This window comes from Nerophis lumbriciformis, linkage group LG01 (genome assembly GCF_033978685.3).
Source record: "Nerophis lumbriciformis linkage group LG01, RoL_Nlum_v2.1, whole genome shotgun sequence".
NCBI classification, from domain to species: domain Eukaryota; kingdom Metazoa; phylum Chordata; class Actinopteri; order Syngnathiformes; family Syngnathidae; genus Nerophis; species Nerophis lumbriciformis.
The window spans coordinates 72,635,106-72,663,068 of NC_084548.2; the positions used below are offsets into that span (position 1 = coordinate 72,635,106).

General features: G+C 41.9%; 2 protein-coding genes across 3 annotated transcripts in view; one reads left to right on the top strand and one right to left on the bottom strand.

Annotated features, from left to right (window-relative positions):
* Positions 1 to 7,982, bottom strand: part of LOC133572659 (uncharacterized) — a 23,762-nt gene extending 15,780 nt beyond the window's left edge. Inside the window, exons 1-3 of one of the 2 annotated variants that reach the window (XM_061925530.1) lie at positions 7,940 to 7,982; positions 7,723 to 7,858; positions 5,342 to 5,447 (exon numbers count right to left, since the gene is read on the bottom strand). In XM_061925530.1, the coding sequence (XP_061781514.1) occupies positions 5,342 to 5,447; positions 7,723 to 7,834 (218 nt within the window). In that variant the 5' untranslated portion in view covers positions 7,835 to 7,858; positions 7,940 to 7,982. Of the gene's footprint in view, positions 1 to 5,341; positions 5,448 to 7,722 lie in introns of both variants that reach the window. The other variant, XM_061925521.1, reaches the window with a different exon arrangement.
* bin2a (bridging integrator 2a) lies at positions 5,507 to 27,949 on the top strand. Its single transcript, XM_061925510.1, has 13 exons — positions 5,507 to 5,641; positions 10,833 to 10,927; positions 10,993 to 11,073; positions 11,135 to 11,189; positions 11,263 to 11,357; positions 15,376 to 15,471; positions 15,572 to 15,679; positions 19,478 to 19,563; positions 20,405 to 20,480; positions 20,548 to 20,630; positions 25,045 to 25,573; positions 27,390 to 27,443; positions 27,540 to 27,949. Exons 2-12 carry the CDS (start codon positions 10,844 to 10,846, stop codon positions 27,423 to 27,425), a joined length of 1,329 nt encoding a protein of 442 aa, XP_061781494.1. The 5' UTR covers positions 5,507 to 5,641; positions 10,833 to 10,843; the 3' UTR covers positions 27,426 to 27,443; positions 27,540 to 27,949.
* The last annotated feature ends 14 nt before the right edge of the window (positions 27,950 to 27,963 follow it).

Genomic DNA, 27,963 nt, shown 5'->3' on the forward strand with positions numbered 1-27,963 from the left:
AATTACATTTCTAAACGTACGATAGATTTATCTTAAAGACCGTCACGGCAAATATGCGATCTTTATACACTGTTCTAACTCCCCGTCCTTAAGGGAGGGTCCAAGACGATACCTGAGTCCGATAATTACATTTCTAAACGTACGATAGCTTTATCTTAAAGACCGTAGCGGCAAATATGCGATCTTTGTACACTGTTCTAACTCCCCCTCTCTCAGTCCTCGAGGGAGGGTCCGAGATGGTACCTGAGTCCGATAATTACATTTCTTAACGTACGATAGATTTATCTTAAAGACCGTGGCAGCAAATATGCGATCTTTATACACTGTTCTAACTAACTCCCCCTCTCAGTCCTCGAGGGAGGATCCAAGACGGTACCTGAGTCCGATAATTACATTTCTAAACGTACGATAGATTTATCTTAAAGACCGTCACGGCAAATATGCGATCTTTATACACTGTTCTAACTCCCCCTCTCTCAATCCTCGAGGGAGGGTCCAAGACGGTATACCCGAGTCCGATAATTAAATTTCTAAAGGTACGATAGATTTATCTTAAAGACCGTAGCGGCAAATATGCAATCTTTATACACCGTTCTAACTAACTCCCCCTCTCTCAGTCCTTGAGGGAGGGTCCGAGACGGTACCTGAGTCCGATAATTACATTTCTAAACGTACGATAGATTTATCTTAAAGACCGTCACGGCAAATATGCGATCTTTATACACTATTCTAACTCCCCCTCTCTCAGTCCTCGAGGGAGGGTCCGAGACGGTACCTGAGTGCGATAATTACATTTCTTAACGTACGATAGATTTATCTTAAAGACCGTGGCAGCAAATATGCGATCTTTATACACTGTTCTAACTAACTCCCCCTCTCTCAATCCTCGAGGGAGGCTCCAAGACGGTACCTGAGTCCGATAATTACATTTCTAAACGTACGATAAGATTTATCTTAAAGACCGTTGCGGCAAATATGCGATCTTTATACACTATTCTAACTCCCCCTCTCTCTGTCCTCGAGGGAGGGTTCAAGACGGTACCTGAGTCCGATAATTACATTTTTCTAAACTTACGGTAGATTTATCTTAAAGACTGTAGCGGCAAATATGCCATCTTTATACACTGTTCTAACTAACTCCCCCTCTCTCAGTCCTTGAGGGAGGGTCCAAGACGGTACCTGAGTCCGATAATTACATTTCTAAACGTACGATAGATTTATCTTAAAGACCGTCACAGCAAATATGCGATCTTTATACACTGTTCTAACTCCCCCTCTCTAAGTCCTCGAGGGAGGGTCCGAGATTTATCTTAAAGACCGTAGCGGCAAATATGCAATCTTTATACACTGTTCTAACTAACTCCCCCTCTCTCAGTCCTCCAGCAAGGATCCAAGACGGTACCTGAGTCCGATAATTACATTTCTAAACGTACGATAGATTTATCTTAAAGACCGTAGCGGCAAATATGCGATCTTTATACACTGTTCTAACTCCCCGTCCTTAAGGGAGGGTCCAAAACGGTACCTGAGTCCGATAATTAAATTTCTAAACGTACGATAGATTTATCTTAAAGACCGTCACAGCAAATATGCGATCTTTATACACTGTTCTAACTCCCCGTCCTTAAGGGAGGGTCCAAAACGGTACCTGAGTCCGATAATTACATTTCTAAACGTACGATAGATTTATCTTAAAGACCGTCACGGCAAATATGCGATCTTTATACACTGTTCTAACTCCCCGTCCTTAAGGGAGGGTCCAAGACGGTACCTGAGTCCGATAATTATATTTCTAAACGTACGATAGATTTATCTTAAAGACCGTAGCGGCAAATATGCAATCTTTATACACTGTCCTAACTCCCCCTCTCTCAGTCCTCCAGCGAGGATCCAAGACGGTACCTGAGTCCGATAATTACATTTCTAAACGTACGATAGATTTATCTTAAAGACCGTCACGGCAAATATGCAATCTTTATACACTGTTCTAACTAACTCCCCCTCTCTCAGTCCTCGAGGGACGGTCCAAGACGTTACCTGAGTCCGATAATTACATTTCTAAACGTACGATAGATTTATCTTAAAGACCGTCACGGCAAATATGCGATCTTTATACACTGTTCTAACTAACTCCCCCTCTCTCAGTCCTCGAGGGAGGGTCCGAGACGGTACCGGAGTCTGATAATTACATTTCTTAACGTACGATAGATTTATCTTAAAGACCGTGGCAGCAAATATGCGATCTTTATACACTGTTCTAACTAACTCCCCCTCTCTCAGTCCTCGAGGGAGGGTCCAAGACGGTACCTGAGTCCGATAAGTACATTTGTAAACGTACGATAGATTTATCTTAAAAACCGTCACGGCAAATATGCGATCTTTATACACTATTCTAACTCCCCCTCTCTCAGTCCTCGAGGGAGGGTCCAAGACGGTACCTGAGTCCAATAATTACATTTCTAAACGTACGATAGATTTATCTTAAAGACCGTCACGGCAAATATGCGATCATTATACACTGTTCTAACTCCCCCTCTCTCAGTCCTCGAGGGAGGGTCCAAGACGGTACCTGAGTCCAATAATTACATTTCTAAACGTACGATAGATTTATCTTAAAGACCGTCACGGCAAATATGCGATCTTTATACACTGTTCTAACTAACTCCCCCTCTCTCAGTCCTCGAGGGAGGGTCCAAGACGGTACCTGAGTCCGATAATTACATTTCTAAACGTACGATAGATTTATCTTAAAGACCGTCACGGCAAATATGCGATCTTTATACACTGTTCTAACTCCCCGTCTCTCAGTCCTCGAGGGAGGGTCCGAGACGGTACCTGAGTCCGATAATTACATTTCTAAACGTACGATAGATTTATCTTAAAGACTGTAGCGGCAAATATGCAATCTTTATACACTGTTCTAACTAACTCCCCCTCTCTCAGTCCTTGAGGGAGGGTCCGAGACGGTACCGGAGTCTGATAATTACATTTCTTAACGTACGATAGATTTATCTTAAAGACCGTGGCAGCAAATATGCGATCTTTATACACTGTTCTAACTAACTCCCCGTCTCTCAGTCCTCGAGGGAGGGTCCAAGACGGTACCTGAGTCCGATAAGTACATTTGTAAACGTACGATAGATTTATCTTAAAAACCGTCACGGCAAATATGCGATCTTTATACACTATTCTAACTCCCCCTCTCTCAGTCCTCGAGGGAGGGTCCAAGACGGTACCTGAGTCCAATAATTACATTTCTAAACGTACGATAGATTTATCTTAAAGACCGTCACGGCAAATACGCGATCATTATACACTGTTCTAACTCCCCCTCTCTCAGTCCTCGAGGGAGGGTCCAAGACGGTACCTGAGTCCAATAATTACATTTCTAAACGTACGATAGATTTATCTTAAAGACCGTCACGGCAAATATGCGATCTTTATACACTGTTCTAACTAACTCCCCCTCTCTCAGTCCTCGAGGGAGGGTCCAAGACGGTACCTGAGTCCGATAATTACATTTCTAAACGTACGATAGATTTATCTTAAAGACCGTCACGGCAAATATGCGATCTTTATACACTGTTCTAACTCCCCGTCTCTCAGTCCTCGAGGGAGGGTCCGAGACGGTACCTGAGTCCGATAATTACATTTCTAAACGTACGATAGATTTATCTTAAAGACTGTAGCGGCAAATATGCAATCTTTATACACTGTTCTAACTAACTCCCCCTCTCTCAGTCCTTGAGGGAGGGTCCGAGACGGTACCTGAGTCCTATAATTACATTTCTTAACGTACGATAGATATATCTTAAAGACCGTGGCAGCAAATATGCAATCTTTATACACTGTTCTAACTAACTCCCCCTCTCTCAGTCCTTGAGGGAGGGTCCAAGACGGTACCTGAGTCCGATAATTATATTTCTAAACGTACGATAGATTTATCTTAAAGACCGTTGCGGCAAATATGCAATCTTTATACACTGTTCTAACTAACTCCCCTTCTCTCAGTCCTCGAGGGAGGATCCAAGACGGTACCTGAGTCCGATAATTACATTTCTAAACGTACGACAAGATTTATCTTAAAGACCGTTGCGGCAAATATGCGATCTTTATACACTATTCTAACTCCCCCTCTCTCAGTCCTCGAGGGAGGGTCCGAGACGGTACCTGAGTCCGATAATTACATTTCTAAACGTGCGATAGATTTATCTTAAAGACCGTAGCGGCAAATATGCAATCTTTATACACTGTTCTAACTAACTCCCCTTCTCTCAGTCCTCCAGCGAGGATCCAAGACGGTACCTGAGTCCGATAATTACATTTCTAAACGTACGATAGATTTATCTTAAAGACCGTAGCGGCAAATATGCGATCTTTATACACTGTTCTAACTCCCTGTCCTTAAGGGAGGGTCCAAAACGGTACCTGAGTCCGATAATTACATTTCTAAACGTACGATAGATTTATCTTAAAGACCGTCACGGCAAATATGCGATCTTTATACACTGTTCTAACTCCCCGTCCTTAAGGGAGGGTCCAAGACGATACCTGAGTCCGATAATTACATTTCTAAACGTACGATAGATTTATCTTAAAGACCGTTGCGGCAAATATGCAATCTTTATACACTGTTCTAACTTCCCTTCTCTCAGTCCTCGAGGGAGGGTCCAAAACGGTACCTGAGTCCGATAATTACATTTCTAAACGTACGATAGATTTATCTTAAAGACCGTCACGGCAAATATGCGATCTTTATACACTGTTCTAACTCCCCCTCTCTGTCCTCGAGGGAGGGTCCGAGATGGTACCTGAGTCCGATAATTACATTTCTTAACGTACGATAGATTTATCTTAAAGACCGTGGCAGCAAATATGCGATCTTTATACACTGTTCTAACTAACTCCCTCTCTCAATCCTCGAGGGAGGATCCAAGATGGTACCTGAGTCCGATAATTACATTTCTAAACGTACGATAGATTTATCTTAAAGACCGTCACGGCAAATATGCGATCTTTATACACTGTTCTAACTCCCCCTCTCTGTCCTCGAGGGAGGGTCCGAGATGGTACCTGAGTCCGATAATTACATTTCTTAACGTACGATAGATTTATCTTAAAGACCGTGGCAGCAAATATGCGATCTATATACACTGTTCTAACTAACTCCCCCTCTCTCAGTCCTTGAGGGAGGGTCCAAAACGGTACCTGAGTCCGATAATTACATTTCTAAACGTACGATAGATTTATCTTAAAGACCGTCACGGCAAATATGCGATCTTTATACACTGTTCTAACTCCCCCTCTCTCAATCCTCGAGGGAGGGTCCGAGACGGTATACCTGAGCCCCCACGCCGTCACCAGGCCCGTCTGAACATTCTGCCGAAGGTGACCGCCTCCTCCCCAGATACGACTCAAGTGGGCCAGCAGTATAAAAGTGCCTGATCCTGGAAGACCAAAAAAAAAAAAGAAAGAAGAAGAGAAGCGTATGAGTAAGGCGTGTTCAATCAATCTTTTACCCAGGAAACGGCGGGTAATTGGTTCCAAGGTTCAAGGGTGAACCGCCCAGGAGCGCCAGTGCAGCGCGGACCAGAGCTGGAAAGTGACGGCTGACGCTCAAGTGTCAAGGTGACATCGAAAGGTAAGATCTTTTATCTACTCGTAACAATTGCTTTGCTCTAAATGTGTAACAATTCAAATTATTGCTACAGAATCAGAAATACTTTATTAATCCCCCGGGGGGAATTAAAAATGTTCAGCACAATCCCATTCAAGATCAGACAAACATTACAGGGAGACAGAACAGGATCAAACACTAGGTGTGGCGAAATTATTATATTATTCTCTGCATTTGACCCATCACCCTTGATCACCCCCTGGGAGGTGAGGGGAGCAGTGGGCAGCAGCGATGGCCGCGCCCAGGAATCATTTTTGGTGATTTAACCCCCAATTCCAACCCTTGATGCTGAGTGGCAAGCTGGGAGGTAATGGCTCCGATATTTTATAGTCTTTGGTATGACTCTGCTGGGGTTCAAACTCACACTCTAACCACTAGGCCACTAAAGTCAACAAACGTACGGCTTTTTAAATCTAGAATGTGCACATTTATTATATAACTTGTATTAGTAGATTGCACAGTACAGTACATATTCCGTACAATTGACCACTAAATGGTAACACCCGAATACGTTTTCAACTTGTTTAAGTCGGGGGTCCACGTTAATCAATACCTTTTTCCTGTAGTTTTGTTGAGTTACAGTAAATGTGGGACTTACTGTACTGCAAGTCCTTCAAAAGCGCACTAAAACAACACCTCCTTGACTAACACCTTTCCACATCCCACCTCCCCGGATTGTAAATAACCAAATGTATTTCTAATGTATATACTTGTTCTTATGCTATCTGAACTCACTATGTTCTCTGCTCGTCGTACATATCCTACCAAGTCAGACCTACACTGTTTCAATGTCCATTTCTCAGATGATATATATACATATATATATATATATATATAAAGAAATACTTGACTTTCAGTGAATTCTAGCTATATATATATATATTTATTTAATTTTATATATATTTATATATATATATATATATAAAGAAATACTTGACTTTCAGTGAATTCTAGCTATATATATATTTATTTTATTTTATATATATATATATATATATATATATATATATATATATATATATATATATATATATATATATATAAATAAGAGAAATACTTGAATTTCAGTGTTCATTTATTTACACATATACACACACATAACACTCATCTACTCATTGTTGAGTTAAGGGTTGAATTGTCCATCCTTGTTCTATTCTCTGTCACTATTTTTCCAACCATGCTGAACACCCTTTCACAGGTACCCAGAAAGGTTTCGAGTACCACCAAAAAAACTGAATCTCTGAAGACAGTATAAAAATCTGTGTTAAAGGTGTACAAATACTGTTTGTATAATAAGCATGTTATTTTTTTTTTTACAAATGAGGGTTAAGAGTTCAGTACTAAAAAAAAGGAAAGAATGTGGCTTAAGTACAGTTTTTTAATTGAGCTGCTGCATTTTTTGGTTGGGTTGTTTATTTATTTTGAGTAACTTCTATACATTTCTAAAAGGGGAGGAATGTAATAGAGTGATCTATGTTTGTCTGTTGCCATCTCCTGGTGAATGTTGGCTATAGCGTACTGGGGTTACTTTTTGGTTGGCCGACGATTTACGTGGTGTCGCGCACCTGACGTCACTCAGGTCCGCATGGAGCTGGAGGGGGCGTGGCTTCCAGCTCCGCCTGAATTTCGGGAGATTTTCGGGAGAAAATTTGTCTCGGGTGAGGCGCTGAATTTCGGGAGTCTCCCGGAAAATCCGGGAGGGTTGGCAAGTATGATTAAGATGATAGTATATATTTGTACCATGAATTGATTTAAACAAGTTGAAAAAGGTATTCGGGTGTTACCATTTAGTGGTCAATTGTACGGAATATGTACTGTACTGTGCAATCTACTAATAAAAGTTTCAATCAATCAATGAATGCAGCGGGTGCCCCCCCTGGCCCCACTAATGTATCCTTTCTACGCCCCTGCGTAAGCAGACTCGATCCCATTACACTCCCACGTTTTGTAACAGTCACACTCGTGTTTCTTATTATTATGCAACCCAGAACTAATCAGGTTGTTGCTCAATGGTAATATTTAACTGCGTATTTAGTTTTATTTACCTGCCAAGTCGTAGAACTTCTCGGTTTTGAGCGCAGCCGCCGTCGCCCAGCCGACCCACTGGATGGCGAGGTCGGCGGCGGCACATTTGGCCAGCGTGCTCCCCATCGTCATGTCTCGCAGCTCGGCCAGCAGCTCCTTAGTGGGACAGTTTGTCATGCAGCCACTCCTACTCTTCGTCTACGAAATTTGAGTAAAAAAACAACCCATAAACTTTACCGGTCAAAGTTCAGCACCGCCATGTTACATCCGGTAGTTTATGAAATGGCGCGCAAAGCACTCTGGGTATTGTAGTGCTTATGCGATTAGGTTGATTAATCCTCACTAAACAGGCTTTTTTTCCCGTTACTATGCAGTTTTATTTACGATAAAGTCTTATCGCAGTCAGCCAATATACTTTGCTATAAAGCCCTAATCCGAAGTAAAAATGTAGTACTTAAATTCAGCGCCGCCATAGACATCTTATAAGGGTTACGCTACTGCCTACTGGCGCTGACGAGACGCGGGGCCGCCATCTTGGAGTGGTGATCCGCTCCACTCAGTGCAATTCATTTGGCAGGAGCAATGAACTGTCAGTGCATTTAATTAATTTTACCTCTGATTTTCAAGCGTTTTTTTTGTCATACGTGTAGCTATGATAAAGGACACATGTTTTGGCGTGTTTTATTATTCATAGTTTGCTTCACAGTAATAGAATCAGAATACCTTTATTGTCATTGTATGGAAACAACGAAATTGGACAGCAATCCAGCTCAGTGCTTTTAAAACAACCTACATAAAATAGTCTTAAGACTATCAATAATAAAAATAAAAATACATTTAAAATCATAATAAAATACTAAACATATTGCACAGCAGATCTCTATCAGAGGGAAGCAAGTTAATAAAGCCGTGAGTGTTCAGGTACGTGCAGAGTTTAGGGCAATAACAGCTCTAGGATAGAAACTGTTTTTCAGTCTATTTGTCCTTGCTTTGATGGTCTTATAGCGCCTCCCTGAGGGCAAGACTTCAAGCCAGTGGGATGAGTCCCTGAGGATGCTGTTTGCTCTCCTGTTGCAGTGTCTCTTATACAGTTCCTCTAGAGATGTAAGAGACTTATTATATTAGAATATTCTTATATGCTATAAGTGACCAGACATCTGAGATCAAAACTGGGAATATAATCCCAGAGAAGGGGGGGTGGGAACGGTCAGCTATTTTTAAAGTTGAATAAACAATATGATTAGGTTATATATACATGCTACATAAACAATGTATGAATACATTAGATATATATACATCTTATAGACTGTATCTCTGTTGCTGAAGCAGCAGAGTGTTTATTCTGTCTTGACACTTTGTATTGATATTTTCTATTACATTCTTCCCTTAAATGATCATGTTTACAGTGATTGTTTTGTATGTATTTGTTATGTATGTAATATCGCTAAATTGTTTTTGTGTAATAATTTTTTTTTTCTTGCAATATTACATCTTTATTTACGGAAAATTACTACTCTTTTTTCATATGGTGTCTTTATTTATGTATTGCTACAAGTTTATTACCATAAAATTACAACTTTTTTCTTAGAATATTATATCTTTTATTTCCGCAAAATGTAGACATTTTCTTGCAATATTTTCTTCTGGCAAAAATTACAACTTTTTCATAATGGTATTATTGTAATTTTTTAATTCTAATTCAGACTATTTTATACGCTATTTTGGAAAAATGACAACAGTTTTTTTTTATGTAATATTGCTAAGTTGTTTTTGTGTAATGTTTTTTTTCTTGCATTATTACGTGTTTATTTACGTAAAAATTACTACTCTTTTTCATATCGCGACTTTATTTAAGTAATGCTACAACTTTATTACCATAAAATCACAACTTTTTTCTTAGAATATATCTTATTTCTGCAAAATGTAAACATTTTCTTTCAATATTTTATTCTGGCAAAAATTAAAACTTTTTCATAATGGTATGATTGTATTTTTTAATTCCAATTCAGACATTTTGATACTTTTATTTGGAAAAATTACAACAGTTTATTTTTGTAATATTGCTAAGTTGTTTTTGTGAAATAATACAATTTTCTTGCAATATTTTCTTCTGGTAAAAATTAAAACTTTTTCATAATGGTATGATTGTATTTTTTTAATTCCAATTCAGACATTTTGATACTTTTATTTGGAAAAATTACAACAGTTTTTGTATGTAATATTGCTAAGTTGTTTTTGTGTAATATTTTTTTTCTTGCATTATGTGTTTATTTACGTAAAAATTACTACTCTTTTTCATATCGCGACTTTATTTAAGTAATGCTACAACTTTATTACCATAAAATCACAACTTTTTTCTTAGAATATATCTTATTTCTGCAAAATGTAAACATTTTCTTTCAATATTTTATTCTGGCAAAAATTACAACTTTTTCATAATGGTATGATTGTATTTTTTTAAAATTCCAATTCAGACATTTTGATACTTTTATTTGGAAAAATTACAACAGTTTATTTTTGTACTATTGCTAAGTTGTTTTTGTGAAATAATACAATTTTCTTGCAATATTACGTCTTTATTTACGTACAATGACTACACTTTTTCATATCGTGACTTTATTTGCATGATGCTACAACTTAAAAGCACAACTCTTTTTTATTTCCACAAAATATAGATTTTTTTTATTGCAAAATTATGACTTTTTTGAAATGTTACTATTTTATTTAGCATTAAATTGTCTTTTTTTTGGTAATATTTTATGTCTTACCACATTTTCCCATGGTATCCTATATGTATTAATGTATAAAATACAACCTCATTCCTTTTAAATGACAACTTTGTATTGGAAAATATGTTTTTGTTTTTTTTAATATTACAACTATATTGTAATAAAATTATCACTTTTGTTGAGGTATTTTTGGTTTTGTGACAAGATCACGAGTGCAAGCGGCCAAAATGCTAAATTAGCAAATGCATTAAAAAAAAAGTCTCCCTAATGAACGCTCACTTCCAAGAATCGGTTTTCATCGTTTGTTAAAAAGAGCCATTTAGAACCCCCGATTCGTTCGCAAAGGTCACATCTCTATCATCTATTACTATCATTAATAATGATGATTATTATTATTATAGTTAAACAAATAATGGCGGATCACACCAGTCCTAAAGGCAGCAGTGGAGACTTTGCCAAAAAAGTCCAAAGACGGCTGAGCAGAGGCAAAGAAAAGGTAACGACAAGATTTCAAGGATAAGAATAAATCCTAAACGTTTTGTTTTTTGTTTTGTTTTGCAGGTGCTGCAGAAACTTGGCAAGTCTGTGGAGACCAGAGATGACCGGTTGGAGCATTACGTCCTACAGTTTCAGGACCAACAGGTAGAATCTTCCCCTGCATGCACTGTCAATGTCAAACACATATTTGTATATCTGCTGTCAGGCCGACGGGAACAGAATCTACAAGGAGCTGAGGAACTACATTGAAGCGGTCCGAGGTGAAACCTTAGTCTGCACCTTGTCTTCTTGCGGGGCGGGGGGGTCTCATCTCGCTTCTTGTTGTCCTTTCAGACATGAGAGAAGCCTCCAGACGCCTCTCGCAGTCTTTGTTCGACGTTTACGAAACCAATTGGGTGGGAGAAGAAGACGTCGGCGCCATAGTGGAGGTCAGGCTTTTTTTTTTTTTTTTTAGTTCTGAACATGACGAGTATTGTACAGTCGTTCCTCAAATAAAGGTCAAAGAGATGCCGTGTCTCAATGAAATGACTAATTATACTACGGCGTTTCTACCAGTTTTTACTATTTTAGCTTAGTTTGAGTAACATTGTAACATTCTTATTAAATAATAGCAATTTTAATAACTACAAAATGTTTGAAAAGTCTTGTAAATATAACTTTATTTTGTAATACTCTATTTCATCTTGAGTCTAAAATTACACATTTTTCTCATAACATTTTGACATTATTCTTGTGCTTTCCTTTTTTTGTTCCGACTTTAAGTGTCTTGCAGTTATGACATTTTGTCATCATTTTACGACCTTAATCTCGTGAAAGTGTCACACTCTGATATTGTACATTTATCCATGAAATCAGGCCCGGCCCTAACCAATCTGGCGCCCTAGGCAAGATTTTAGGTGGCGCCCCCCCACATCGGCAGTGAAGTGTATATACTCACAAGAAACCGAATAGCTTTGTCTTTGACGTTTTTTTCACTTAAAGAAAGCAAATTAACAATCAGAATAGTTAACAAGATAAAAAAAATATGAATAAATAAATGAATGCAAAAAATAAAAAATGAATATATGAAATACAATATTTTTTACATACATATTGCTTAATTAACATTAATGATGTGCACTTTAACAACTAGGCTTACAACTATACCTAATATATAAAGGGGTGGAAAAGTGACTATTACCTGCAGGGCAAACATTAGCTAACCAGAAGGCAAAAACACCTGCTTAAAAGATCTAATACAAATATTTCTATTATATAGGCTTTACTTTGCATTTTAATTAACGTGGGATTATTCTTTTGTATTTAGAAATAATAGTACCAACTTTTTTTTTTTTCTCCAACATTTGTGGCACTGGCGTGGCGCCCCCTGATGGACAGCGCCCTTAGCATTTGCCTATACGGCCTATGCCACGGGCCGGCCCTGCATGAAATGCAACAACTTTATTCTTGTAAAGTCACAACGTCCTTATTTCTGAATGCTTTGGAGCATTTCCACAATAATAATAATAACAAGAATAATAATAATAGTAACAAAAAAATATATATATATTATTATTGTTTTTAATACTACTAATAATAAGATTATTATTATTATTATTATCATTATTCTTAAAAATAATAATAATTATTATCTGTATTATTATTGTTATTAATAATAATAATACAATTATTATTATTATTATTATTATTATTATTATTATTATTGTGTAAATACTCCAAAGCATTCAGAAATAAGGACGTTGTGATTTTACAAGACTAAAGTTTGAGTAACATTGTAACATTCTTATTAAAAAATAGCAATTTTAATAACTACAAAATGTTTGAAAAGTCTTGTAAATATAACTTTATTTTGTAATACTCTATTTCATCTTGAGTCTAAAATTACACATTTTTCTCATAACATTTTGACATTATTCTTGTGCTTTCCTTTTTTTTTGTTCCGACTTTAAGTGTCTTGCAGTTATGACATTTTGTCATCATTTTACGACCTTAATCTCGTGAAAGTGTCACACTCTGATATTGTACATTTATCCATGAAATCAGGCCCGGCCCTAACCAATCTGGCGCCCTAGGCAAGATTTTAGGTGGCGCCCCCCCACATCGGCAGTGAAGTGTATATACTCACAAGAAACCGAATAGCTTTGTCTTTGACCTTTTTTTTACTTAAAGAAAGCAAATTAACAATCAGAATAGTTAACAAGATTAAAAAAAAAATGAATAAATAAATGAATGCAAAAAATAAAAAATGAATATATGAAATACAATATTTTTTACATACATATTGCTTAATTAACATTAATGATGTGCACTTTAACAACTAGGCTTACAACTATACCTAATATATAAAGGGGTGGAAAAGTGACTATTACCTGCAGGGCAAACATTAGCTAACCAGAAGGCAAAAACACCTGCTTAAAAGATCTAATACAAATGTCCCTGAGGAATGTAAGGTGGGAGTACTGTAATTACCTAACGTTACATTATTATTTTCCATAACAATTTAGCCCCCTCCACAATATTAACCCGACGTTAAAACAGAACTAGCTACTTATTGATTAGCAATTGCCGAATCATGTAACATTAGCTTAATGCTAAAAAGCCAGGTTACTATCACATTCTGTAACAGACAAATAATTTCATGTAGGCTAACGTTACCTACCTGCTACCTCTGTCTTTTTCTCGTTTCTCCTCCTCTTCTTTTCTCTTTTTTCTTCCCTGGGCACCTGACAGTTTCGGCCGTTTTGACATCTTGTGTTGATTTTTTGATGTGGTGACGTCCAAAAAGAGTCATGATACGGGAAGGGAGGGGGCGCACCGTGCGGGGGGGGGGGGGGGGGGGGGGGGGGGGGGGGCGTAATATTGTAACAAATAATATTTCTATTATATAGGCTTTACTTTGCATTTTAATTAACGTGGGATTATTCTTTTGTATTTAGAAATAATAGTACCAACTTTTCTTTTTTTTTCTCCAACATTTGTGGCACTGGCGTGGCGCCCCCTGATGGACAGCGCCCTTAGCATTTGCCTATACGGCCTATGCCACGGGCCGGCCCTGCATGAAATGCAACAACTTTATTCTTGTAAAGTCACAACGTCCTTATTTCTGAATGCTTTGGAGCATTTCCACAATAATAATAATAACAAGAATAATAATAATAGTAGCAAAAAAATATATATATATATTATTATTGTTTTTAATACTACTAATAATAAGATTATTATTATTATTATTATCATTATTCTTAAAAATAATAATAATTATTATCTGTATTATTATTGTTATTAATAATAATAATACAATTATTATTATTATTATTATTATTATTATTATTATTATTGTGTAAATACTCCAAAGCATTCAGAAATAAGGACGTTGTGATTTTACAAGACTAAAGTTTGAGTAACATTGTAACATTCTTATTAAAAAATAGCAATTTTAATAACTACAAAATGTTTGAAAAGTCTTGTAAATATAACTTTATTTTGTAATACTCTATTTCATCTTGAGTCTAAAATTACACATTTTTCTCATAACATTTTGACATTATTCTTGTGCTTTCCTTTTTTTGTTCCGACTTTAAGTGTCTTGCAGTTATGACATTTTGTCATCATTTTACGACCTTAATCTCGTGAAAGTGTCACACTCTGATATTGTACATTTATCCATGAAATGCAACAACTTTATTCCTGTAAAGTCACAACGTCCTTATTTCTGAATGTTTTGGAGCATTTACACAAGAATAATAACAAGAATAATAATAATAGTAACAAAAATATATATATATATTATTATTATTATTATTGTTTTTAATACTACTAATAATAAGATTATTATTATTATTATCATTATTATTAATAATAATAATAATTATTATCTGTATTATTATTGTTATTAATAATAATAATAAAAGTATTATTAATAATAATAATAATAATTATTATTATTGTTTTTAATACTACTAATAATAAGATTATTATTATTATTATTATCATTATTCTTAATAATAATAATTATTATTATCTGTATTATTATTGTTATTAATAATAATAATAATACAATTATTATTAATAATAATAATAATTATTATTATTATTATAATTGTGTAAATACTCCAAAGCATTCAGAAATAAGGACGTTGTGATTTTACAAGACTAAAGTTGTTGCATTTCATGGATAAATGTACAATATCAGAGTGACACTTTCACGAGATTAAGGTCGTAAAATGATGACAATAATAATAATAATTAATATTATTAATATTATTATTATTAATATTAATAATCATTATTAATAATAATACAAATATTATTATTAATAATAATAATTATTATTATTGTAAGTATTATTAATAATAATAATAATATTAATTATTATTATTATTATTATTATGATTATGACTATTAATAATAATAATAATAAAAATAATAATAATATATGTTGTGAAGGGCGAGGACCTCCTGTGGAACGACTACGAGGTGAAGCTGTTGGACCAGGCAGTACGGACCATGGAGTCCTACGTGGGCCAGTTCCCTGATGTCCGGGTAGGTCCCACGCTCCCAGCCCAGTGCTTACTGTGCCTCTCAGACCTGAGCGCTAGGATCTTTGCCTTGGATTGTGTGTCCCTAATCATGTGTCTTTCAGGAGAAAGTGGCCAAGAGGGGCAGGAAACTGGTGGACTACGACTCGTCCCGTCACCACCTGGAGGCCCTGCAGACGGCCAAGAAGAGGGACGACGTCAAGATCAGCAAGGTCAATGTTCATGACACTTTGACCCTTTGCTGAACTACTTTTCTTTACCCTCACAGTTCACTGTCCTGCTTTCCTCACTTGGTTTTCTTATGTCCCGTCGAACCTCACCAATACCACATGAAAGTGCTTGCTTTTTGCCATCTTATTTGTCCAGCTTCCATACTCCTTTTTATACACTTTACAAGAAATACATTGGCGGAAAACTCAGCTTGCTGACACTCTTATTTTGTTAGCGCAGGTAGGATGAAGCAGCGCTTTTATTGTGAAGACAAGAACTGCACAGTCGGTCTTTAGAGTTTTGACGGCAGGTACGGTGCGAGAGTTTGTTGAAATAACAAGTGTTTCTCGCCTTCCTGTCGGTCGTTTTTTCTTAATAATGATCTGGCAGCAGCCAGCGTCATCTCACAAGACCCTCGGGTGCCGTGAATGTCAATCAAGTGACCAAAGTGACGTCTTGGTGAAGATTGATGATTGCTCATTTTTAGGTCTATTTTTTTTAATGCCTGGCTGGTGATCGACCGACACACCCTCCGCTATCGACCGACACACCCTCCGCGATCGACCGACACACCCTCCGCGATCGACCGACACACCGTCCGCCATCGACCGACACACCGTCCGCCATCGACCGACACACCCTCCGCCATCGACCGACACACCCTCCGCCATCGACCGACACACCCTCCGCCATCGACCGACACACCCTCCGCCATCGACCCACACACCCTCCGCTATCGACCCACACACCCTCCGCTATCGACCCACTAACCCTCCGCTATCGACCGACACACCCTCCGCTATCGACCGACACACCCTCCGCTATCGACCGACACACCCTCCGCCATCGACCGACACACCCTCCGCTATCCAACGACACACCCCTGCCATCGACCGACACACCGTCCGCGATCGACCGACACACCGTCCGCGATCGACCGACACACCGTCCGCGATCGACCGAAACACCGTCCGCTATCGACCGACACACCGTCCGCTATCGAACGACACACCCTCCGCCATCGACCGACACACCTTCCGCGATCGACCGACACACCTTCCGCGATCGACCGACACACCGTCCGCTATCGACCCACACACCGTCCGCTATCGACCCACACACCGTCCGCTATCGACCCACACACCGTCCGCTATCGACCCACATACCCTCCGCTATCGACCGACACACCGTCCGCTATCGACCGGCACACCGTCCGCTATCGACCGGCACACCGTCCGCCATCGACCGACACACCGTCCGCCATCGACCGACACACCGTCCGCCATCGACCTACACACCGTCCGCCATCGACCGGCACACCGTCCGCCATCGACCGGCACACCGTCCGCCATCGACCGGCACACCGTCCGCCATCGACCGGCACACCGTCCGCCATCGACCGACACACCGTCCGCCATCGACCCACACACCGTCCGCCATCGACCGACACACCGTCCGCCATCGACCGACACACCGTCCGCCATCGACCGACACACCGTCCGCCATCGACCTACACACCGTCCGTTATCGACCGACACACCGTCCGTTATCGACCTACACACCGTCCGCTATCGACCGACACACCGTCCGCTATCGACCCACATACCCTCCGCTATCGACCGACACACCGTCCGCTATCGACCGGCACACCGTCCGCTATCGACCGGCACACCGTCCGCTATCGACCGGCACACCGTCCGCCATTGACCGGCACACCGTCCGCCATCGACCGACACACCCTCAGCTATCGACCGACACACCCTCCGCTATTGAATGACACACCCTCCGCTATCGACCGACATACCGTCCGCTATCGACCGACACACCGTCCGCTATCGACCGACACACCCTCCGCTATCGACCGACACACCCTCCGCTATCGACCCACACACCCTCCGCTATCGACCGACACACCGTCCGCCATCGACCGACACACCGTCCGCCATCGACCGACACACCGACCGCCATCGACCGACACACCGTCCGCCATCGACCGACACACCGTCCGCCATCGACCGACACACCGTCCGCCATCGACCGACACACCGTCCGCCATCGACCGACACACCGTCCGCTATCGACCTACACACCGTCCAATATCGACCTACACACCGTCCGCTATCGACCGACACACCGTCCGCTATCGACCGACACACCGTCCGCTATCGACCGACACACCGTCCGCTATCGACCCACATACCCTCCGCTATCGACCGACACACCCTCCGCTATCGACCGACACACCCTCCGCTATCGAATGACACACCCTCCGCTATTGAATGACACACCCTCCGCTATCGACCGACACACCCTCCGCTATAGACCGACACACCGTCCGCCATCGACCGACACACCGTCCGCCATCGACCGACACACCGTCCGCCATCGACCGACACACCGTCCGCCATCGACCGACACACCGTGTGCTATCGACCTACACACCGTCCAATATCGACCTACACACCGTCCGCTATCGACCGACACACCGTCCGCTATCGACCTACACACCGTCCGCTATCGACCTACACACCGTCCAATATCGACCTACACACCGTCCGCTATCGACCGACACACCGTCCGCTATCGACCGACACACCGTCCGCTATCGACCTACACACCGTCCAATATCGACCTACACACCGTCCGCTATCGACCGACACACCGTCCGCTATCGACCGACACACCGTCCGCTATCGACCCACATACCCTCCGCTATCGACCGACACACCCTCAGCTATCGACCGACACACCCTCCGCTATCGAATGACACACCCTCCGCTATTGAATGACACACCCTCCGCTATCGACCGACACACCCTCCGCTATAGACCGACACACCGTCCGCCATCGACCGACACACCGTCCGCCATCGACCGACACACCGTCCGCCATCGACCGACACACCGTCCGCCATCGACCGACACACCATCCGCCATCGACCGACACACCGTTTGCTATCGACCTACACACCGTCCAATATCGACCTACACACCGTCCGCTATCGACCGACACACCGTCCGCTATCGACCGACACACCGTCCGCTATCGACCCACATACCCTCCGCTATCGACCTACACACCTTCCGCTATCGACCGACACACCCTCAGCTATCGACCGACACCCTCCGTTATTGAATAACACACCCTCCACGATCGACCGACACACCGTCCGCGATCGACCGACACACCGTCCGACATCGACCGACACACCGTCCGCAATCGACCGACACACCGTCCGCGATCGACCGACACACCGTCCGCGATCGACCGACACACCCTCCGCCATCGACCCGCACACCCTCCGCCATCGACCGACACACCCTCAGCTATCGACCGACACACCCTCCGCTATCGACCGACACACCGTCCGCTATCAACCGACACACCGTCCGCTATCGACCGACACACTCTCAGCTATCGACCGACACACCGTCCGCTATCGACCGACACACCGTCCGCTATCGACCGACACACTCTCAGCTATCGACCGACACACCCTCCACTATCCAACGACACACCTTCCGCTATTAAATGACACACCCTCCACGATCGACCGACACACCCTCCACGATCGACCGACACACCCTCCGCCATCGACTGACACACCCTACACGATTGACCGACACACCCTCCGCTATCGACGTAATGGGCACCCCTGCTGTGTCGGCCTTCCAAAGCCATGATGGGTGCCTTTACCTCAGCTGGCCACTTGATGGCACTGCTGCTCACCTTCTCCCTCTCTATGCAAGCAAGCTGCTGTTCATGCTGTGAAAGTGATGGCAACGTTCCTGTGCTGGCAGGCAGAAGAAGAGATGAGCAGCACCAAGCGAGTCTACGACACCATCAACAGCGAGCTGAAAGAGGAGCTACCTGAGCTGCATGAAAGGTCCTCTCACCTCTTTCACACACGTCATCATAGCTGCCGTTGCTCTTGCAGGGTTCCTACGGGTGCTTAAAAACCTTGAAAATGCTTGGATTTTAATGTTGTGTTTTCAAGGTTTGAAAAACGCTTGAATTTTGTGTGAAGTGCTTGTGACTGCTTGGAAATGTTCATCATATTTCTCAGCAGTCTGACTCAATAGGCTAATTATAAAATGGAAACTAGTGTGCCATGAGATACAGTCTGGTGTGACGTGGAAAATGATCTAATTTCACCTATTTGGGTTAAAAATATTTTTTGCAAACCAGTAGTTATAGTCTGCAAATGATGTGTTGTTGTTGAGTGTCGGTGCTGTCTAGAGCTCGGCAGAGTAACCGTGTAATACTCTTCCATATCAGTAGGTGGCAGCAGGTAGCTAATTGCTTTGTAGATGTCGGAAACAGCGGGAGGCAAAGTGAAGGTAAAAATGTGTCTAATGCCTAAACCAAAAATAAACAAAAGGTGAGTGCCCCTAAGAAAAGGCATTGAAGCTTATGGAAGGCTATGCAGAACGAAACTAAAACTGAACTGGCTACAAAGTCAACAAAAACAGAATGCTGGACGACAGCAAAGACTTACTGCTTCAATGTTAAGACTTAATTTTAGCAGATTTTCCGTATTTTTCCTACAGACAGCATTTGGTGACCTCAAACAACAAGGCTATAGATTGATTCACACTGGTTTTCGCCTCTTGAAGGGGACTGGGAAAACTGGAAAATTGATCCCGAAAGTCCTTAAGTGCTTGAATTTGGCGATGGAAAAAGTGTAGGAACCCCGTCTGGGCTTCATGTTGCGTTTGTTTCCTCAGCCGCATCGGATGCTACGTGACGGTCTTCTCCGCCGTATCCAGCGTACGAGATGTCTTCTACAGAGAGATGAGGACGGTAGGTGGCCTGAGGGACGGACGCACGGCAAAGAAGTTTGTTTTGACGCCAGCCTGGTCTCTGGCAGCTCAACATGGACCTGGACAACGTGGTGAAGGAACTGCAGGCCCAGCATCCTGACAAAGTGTTTGCTGTTCAGGGTGTGCACAGGTGAGTCTTGTCACTTTTAATGACATGAATGTACGCCATTTTCGTTTACACCACATGACATTATAATATACTGAAGTACAAACCCCGTTTCCATATGAGTTGGGAAATTGTGTTAGATGTAAATATAAACAGAATACAATGATTTGCAAAACAATTTCAACCCATATTCAGTTGAATATGCTACAAAGACAACATGTTTGATGCTCAAACTCATAAACATTTTTTTTTTTTGCAAATAATCATCAACTTTAGAATTTGATGCCTGCAACATGTTTCAAAAAAGCTGGCACAAGTGGCAAAAAAGACTGATAAAGTTGAGGAATGCTCATCAAACACTTATTTGGAACATCCCACAGGTGAACAGGCAAATTGGGAACAGGTGGGTGCCATGATTGGGTATGAAAGTAGATTCCATGAAATGCTCAGTCATTCACAAACAAGGATGGGGCGAGGGTCACCACTTTGTCAACAAATGCGTGAGCAAATTGTTGAACAGTTTAAGAAAAACCTTTCTCAACCAGCTATTGCAAGGAATTTAGGGATTTCACCATCTACGCTCCGTAATATCATCAAAGGGTTCAGAGAATCTGGAGAAATCACTGCAAGTAAGTGACCTTCGATCTCTCAGGCTGTACTGCATCAACAAGCGACATCAGTGTGTAAAGGATATCACCACATGGGCTCAGGAACACTTCAGAAACCCACTGTCAGTAACTACAGTTGGTCGCTACATCTGTAAGTGCAAGTTAAAACTCTCCTATGCAAGGCGAAAACCCTTTATCAACAACACCCAGAAACGCCGTCGGCTTCGCTGGGCCTGAGCTCATCTAAGATGGACTGATACAAAGTGGAAAAGTGTTCTGTGGTCTGACGAGTCCACATTTCAAATTGTTTTTGGAAACTGTGGACGTCGTGTCCTCCGGACCAAAGAGGAAAAGAACCATCCGGATTGTCATAGGCGCAAAGTGTAAAAGGCAGCATGTGTGATGGTATGGGGGTGTATTAGTGCCCAAGACATGGGTAACTTACACATCTGTGAAGGCGCCATTAATGCTGAAAGGTACATACAGGTTTTGGAGCAACATATGTTGCCATCCAAGCAACGTTACCATGGACGCCCCTGCTTATTTCAGCAAGACAATGCCAAGCCACGTGTTACATCAACGCGGCTTCATAGTAAAAGAGTGCGGGTACTAGACTGGCCTGCCTGTAGTCCAGACCTGTCCCCCATTGAAAATGTGTGGCGCATTATGAAGCCTAAAATACGACAACGGAGACCCCAAACTGTTGAACAACTTAAGCTGTACATCAACTGTACGGTACCCTACTAACCCACCAGTGCCTCAAAGAACTACGACACCTCCGCTCCGGACTGGCTAACCTCCTCCAACCTCCGAGGACAAAGCTACGAACAATGGGAGACCCGGATTTCTGCTCCGCCGCTCCCAGTCTGTGGAACGTTCTCCCTGACCACCTGTTGGCACCACAGACTGTAGATGCTTTTAAAAAAGGCTTAAAAACCCTTCTTTAAAAAAAAAAATTAAAAAAAATAAAGCCTTTTTTTTTTAGATATATGCATACTAGTTCTAGTTATTAGGCAGTTCTAGTTTTTATTTTATTTTATTTTTTTATTATCTTTTTATTTATTTATTTTTATTGTATTGTATTTTTTATTTTTTTATACACTGTAGCACTTTGAGGTTGTTTGCTCAATGTAAAGTGCTTTTTACAAATAAAATCTATTATTATTATTATTATTATTATTATTATTATCAAGCAAGAATGGGAAAGAATTCCACCTGAGAAGCTTCAAAAATGTGTCTCCTCAGTTCCCAAACGTTTACTGAGTGTTGTTAAAAGGAAAGGCCATGTAACACAGTGGTGAACATGCCCTTTCCCAACTACTTTGTCACGTGTTGCAGCCATGAAATTCTAAGTTAATTATTATTTGCGGAGAAAAAAAAGATAAAGTTTATGAGTTTGAACATCAAATATGTTGTCTTTGTTGTGCATTCTATTGAATTTGGGTTGAAAATGATTTGCAAATCATTGTATTCCGTTTATATTTACATCCAACACAATTTCCCAACTCATATGGAAACAGGGTTTGTAGAAACCCCAAAAGCAGTGAAGTTGTGTAAATGGTAAATAAAAAGAGAATTTGCAAACTTATATTCAATTGAATAGACTGCAAAGACAACATATTTCATGTTCACACTGAGAAACTTTGTTGTCTTTTGCAAATAATCATGAACTTTGAATTTAATGGCAGCAACACATTGCGAAAAAGTTGTCAGAGGGGCAATTTTACCACTGTGTTACATGGCCTTTCCTTTTAACAACACTCAGCAAAGGTTTGGGAACTGAGGAGACACATTTTTGAAGTGGAATTCTTTCCCATTCTTGCTTGATAATAATAATAATAATAATAATGATAATAATAGATTCTATTTGTAAAAAGCGCTTTACATTGAGCAAACCTCAAAGTGCTACAGTGTATAAAAGAATAAAAAATGAAATAAAATAAAAATAAATAAATAAAAACATAATAAAAATAAAAAAAACAAAAAAACTAGAACAGCCTAATAACTAGAACTAGTATGCATACATATGTATATATATATTAGAGATGCGCGGATAGGCAATTATTTCATCCGCAACCGCATCAGAAAGTCGTCAACCATCCGCCATCCACCCGATGTAACATTTGATCAGAACCGCACCCGCCCGTTGTTATATATCTAATATAGACGATGCAAGGCATTAGTGAGGTTATAAAGCTTTTGCCTGTTAAAGAAAGGAGACTGATCCAATGCAGCACAGACATTCGCGTGTCACGACCCAGACGCACACCAGTGCGCAATCATATGGGAGCGCACCTCCAAGCGCGTCTCGCTGCCGGCGACGGCCGGGTATTGGCCCGACGCTCCAGCGCCATCCATTTTCAGGGCTAGTTGATTCGGCAGGTGGGTTGTTACACACTCCTTAGCGGGTTCCGACTTCCATGGCCACCGTCCTGCTGTCTATATCAACCAGGGTGAGCCCCACCCCTTTCGTGAGCGCACTGCGCGCGGAGTGACCCCTGTTACGCGCCCCCGGCAACAGGGGTGGCGGGCAGGTAAGCTGCGTGGGCGGAGTGACCCGTAACGAGCCCCCGGCCACGGGGGTGGCGGGCAGGTAAGCTGCTTACCTGCTGCGCGTGACGCCGGCCGCGGCGAAGGCGGACGAGGCGGGGTGTCGGTGCGGTGGGCGCGGTGGTGACCCTGGACGTGCGTCGGGCCCTTCTTGCGGATCGCCTCAGCTACGGCTCCCGGTGGGGCCCTCTCGGGGGAAGGGGCCTCGGTCCCGGACCCCGGCGAGGCGTCCCTTCTCCGCTCCGTAAAAGTGTCCATCTCTTCTTCTTTTTTTTCTTCTGTTGTGGCATATGCAGCAGGTGCCTGCTCGTTTTTCGTATGTGGGTAACAACATTTAACTATGTATATATATTTACCAATTGGTTTAACTGCCACCCGCCTGAATCTATTTAAAATCTAATTTTTTTTTATTCCAACCGCCCGACCCGACCCGACCCGCGGATAAAATCTAATTTTTTTTAATTTCATCCGCCCGATCCGCGGATAATCCGCGGACTCCGCGGTTGTGCCCGCAAACCGCGCATCTCTAATATATATTTTTGTTTTTTTTTAAAGAAGGGTTTTTAAGCCTTTTTTAAAAGCATCCACAGTCTGTGGTGCCATTTTTGAAGTGGAATTCTTTCCCATTCTTGCTTGATGTACAGCTTAAGTTGTTCAACAGTCTCCCTTCTCATATTTTAGCCTTCATATATTCAATAGGAGACAGGTCTGGACTACAGGCAGGCCAGTCTAGTACCCGCACTCTTTTACTATGAAGCCACGCTGTTGTAACACGTGGCTTGGCATTGTCTTGCTGAAATAAGCAGGGGCGTCCATGGTAACGTTGCTTGGATGGCAACATATGTTGCTCCAAAAGCTGTATGTACCTTTCAGCATTAATGGTGCCTTCACAGATGTGTAAGTTACCCATGTCTTGGCCACTAATACACCCACATACCATCGCAGGAATCCGCAGGAATAAACATGGTGGTGGTGGTGTTTGTATGTATATTCACCAGCATATAAAATACATAACTCACACTGATCTTAACCACAATAACCTTGAATCTGTTTGGGCAGAAATCAAATTCACAAACGCTAAGTCGGTACTAAGAGGGACTGTATAAAGACCCCCTAGTCGGAGTGATTTCTGTGGTGCTCTCGAGGAGTGCTTAGTTAATTTACGTCTCTAACGAATGAACATGAAACAATGAATGAAGATGATCAGTCAACTCTGGCTGTGGCTGTAGGCAACCTCCTGTGTGACCCCCACAAGATGTGTAACGAGTGGCGTGTTGCAGGTTCGGATCCTTGAGGAGACGCACCTTGTTGTCCCCCAAGGCCTGGAAGTCCAGTTTCTCAGACTTCCACCGGGGCTACAACCCCAACAAGAGGTTCAGTTTCCGCTCTCCGGACAAACCTCGCCACGGGTCCTTGACCAGGGAGAGCAGCGCCGTCGCCGTGGTGCCGCTGACCCCTCCCCTGGAGAGTCCCACCTTTGAGTCCAGGGGGTCCAGCCGCAACCAGGCGCACGTCCCCGCCGAGCTGGGGGAGGCCGAGGGCACGGAGGCGGCCAATCAGGAGCCGGACGACGGTAGCGAGGACTCGAAGGCGCCGGAGAAGACCGAGGACGCCACCGAGGACGCCACCGAGGACGCCACGGCGGCGAGCGAGAGCAGCTGTGACCTCAACAACTCCTGTGAGTCTCAGAGTCTGGACCTGCAGCTGGGAGACGTCCCACCAGACCTGAGTCTGGACTCCCTCAGGGTCAACGGACTGGAGGACGGACACTCTCAGGACCTGGACCTGGACCTGGACCCTCCACGCCAGGTGGGAACTTTTGCTCTTTTTCCACTGGCCCTGAACCTGTTATTGGGCAGCAGGCTTTGCTACACATCTTAAAATAAAGCTCTGCCAACTAGCAGTCCGCCACGGAGGTGCTAGTTTGATCCTTTCTTCTTCTTCAGCTAATATGCTAACCTAAAATGGTGTTGCTGTTCAATTGTGAGATCTTTACTGTTAGCATGTAGCTCGCACTTTAATGTTAGCACGTAGCTCGCACTTTAATGTTAGCATGAAGCTCGCACTTTAATGTTAGCATGTAGCTCGCACTTTAATGTTAGCACGTAGCTCACACTTTAATGTTAGCATGTAGCTCGCACTTTAATGTTAGCATGTAGCTCGCACTTTAATGTTAGCACGTAGCTCACACTTTAATGTTAGCATGAAGCTCACACTTTAATGTTAGCATGTAGCTCACACTTTAATGTTAGCATGTAGCTCGCACTTTAATGTTAGCACATAGCTCGCACCATATTGTTAGCACGTAGCTCGCACTTTAATGTTAGCATGTAGCTCGCACTTTAATGTTAGCACATAGCTCGCACCTTATTGTTAGCACTTAGCTCGCACTTTAATGTTAGCACGTAGCTCGCACTTTAATGTTAGCACGTAGCTTGCACTTTAATGTTAGCACGTAGCTCGCACTTTAATGTTAGCACGTAGCTCGCACTTAATGTTAGCACGTAGCTCGCACTTTAATGTTAGCACGTAGCTCGCACTTTAATGTTAGCATGTAGCTCGCACTTTAATGTTAGCACGTAGCTCGCACTTTAATGTTAGCACGTAGCTCGCACTTTAATGTTAGCACATAGCTCGCACTTTAATGTTAGCATATAGCTCGCACCTTATTGTTAGCACGTAGCTCGCACTTTAATGTTAGCACGTAGCTCGCACTTTAATGTTAGCACATAGCTCGCACCTTATTGTTACCATATAGCTCGCACTTTAATGTTAGCATGTAGCTCGCACTTTAATGTTAGCACATAGCTCGCACCTTATTGTTAGCACGTAGCTCGCACTTTAATGTTAGCATGTAGCTCGCACTTTAATGTTAGCACATAGCTTGCACCTTATTGTTAGCACGTAGCTCGCACTTTAATGTTAGCACGAAGCTCGCACTTTGTTAGCATGTAGCTTGCACTTTAATGTTAGCACATAGCTCGCATCTTATTGTTAGCACGTAGCTCGCACTTTATTGTTAGGACTTAGCTCGCACTTTAATGTTAGCATGTAGCTCACACTTTAATGTTAGGACTTAGCTCGCACTTTAATGTTAGCATGTAGCTCGCACTTTAATGTTAGCACGTAGCTCGCACTTTAATGTTAGCATGTAGCTCGCACTTTAATGTTAGCATGTAGCTTGCACTTTAATGTTAGCATGTAGCTCGCACTTTAATGTTAGCACATAGCTCGCACCTTATTGTTAGCACGTAGCTCGCACTTTAATGTTAGCACGTAGCTCGCACTTTAATGTTAGCACGTAGCTCGCACTTTAATGTTAGCACGTAGCTCGCACTTTAATGTTAGCACGTAGCTCGCACTTTAATGTTAGCACGTAGCTCGCACTTTAATGTTAGGACTTAGCTCGCACTTTAATGTTAGCATGTAGCTCACACTTTAATGTTAGGACTTAGCTCGCACTTTAATGTTAGCATGTAGCTCGCACTTTAATGTTAGCATGTAGCTAGTGTTACTAACCTTGGACAGTTAACAAGTGAGTGTACTGTTAGCATCCAGTAGAATATTACTACAAGTGTGTGAGTTGTAAACACACTTCCAATCTGAGTTTTTATTGTCCTTCCAGGACCTCCCTGCAGACTCCAAAAGCACAGACGTGTGACATCTCACTCTCTTAAAGGTTTGATTCCTCATCACACATCCAATTGTCTGCCATCTTTGACCTCGTCCTTGCTGTCCTGTCCTTGTCTGTCCTGTCCTGTCCATGTGTGAACAGCTGAGAGGACAGCTGCAGAGGAAGGAGGAGCGAGAGGAGCATCTGTCGTCCAACACCATCTTTGATCCTCAGCTTGGATGCCATGACAAAGTTTTTATGTAGTCTACTAGTACTGTGCAAATAAGTACTACTAATCATAAAGTTTAGTGTACTAGTACTGTACGAGTAAGTATTACTAATCATAAAGTTTAGTGTACTAGTACTGTATGAGCAGGTATTACTAATAATTTTAATCCCAGAGAGATAATCTATACTCTTAATATATTTTATATTTTCCTTTGACACTAAAACATCATCTATGATCATTTTGTTGTACGACTGTTGTCTTGTCACGTGTACGTGGACGCCAACTAGCTTCTTCTTCATTGTCAGTCAATGTTGTTCAGTGTCAAATAAATGTTGTCACTGAATTCCTCTTTTTCAA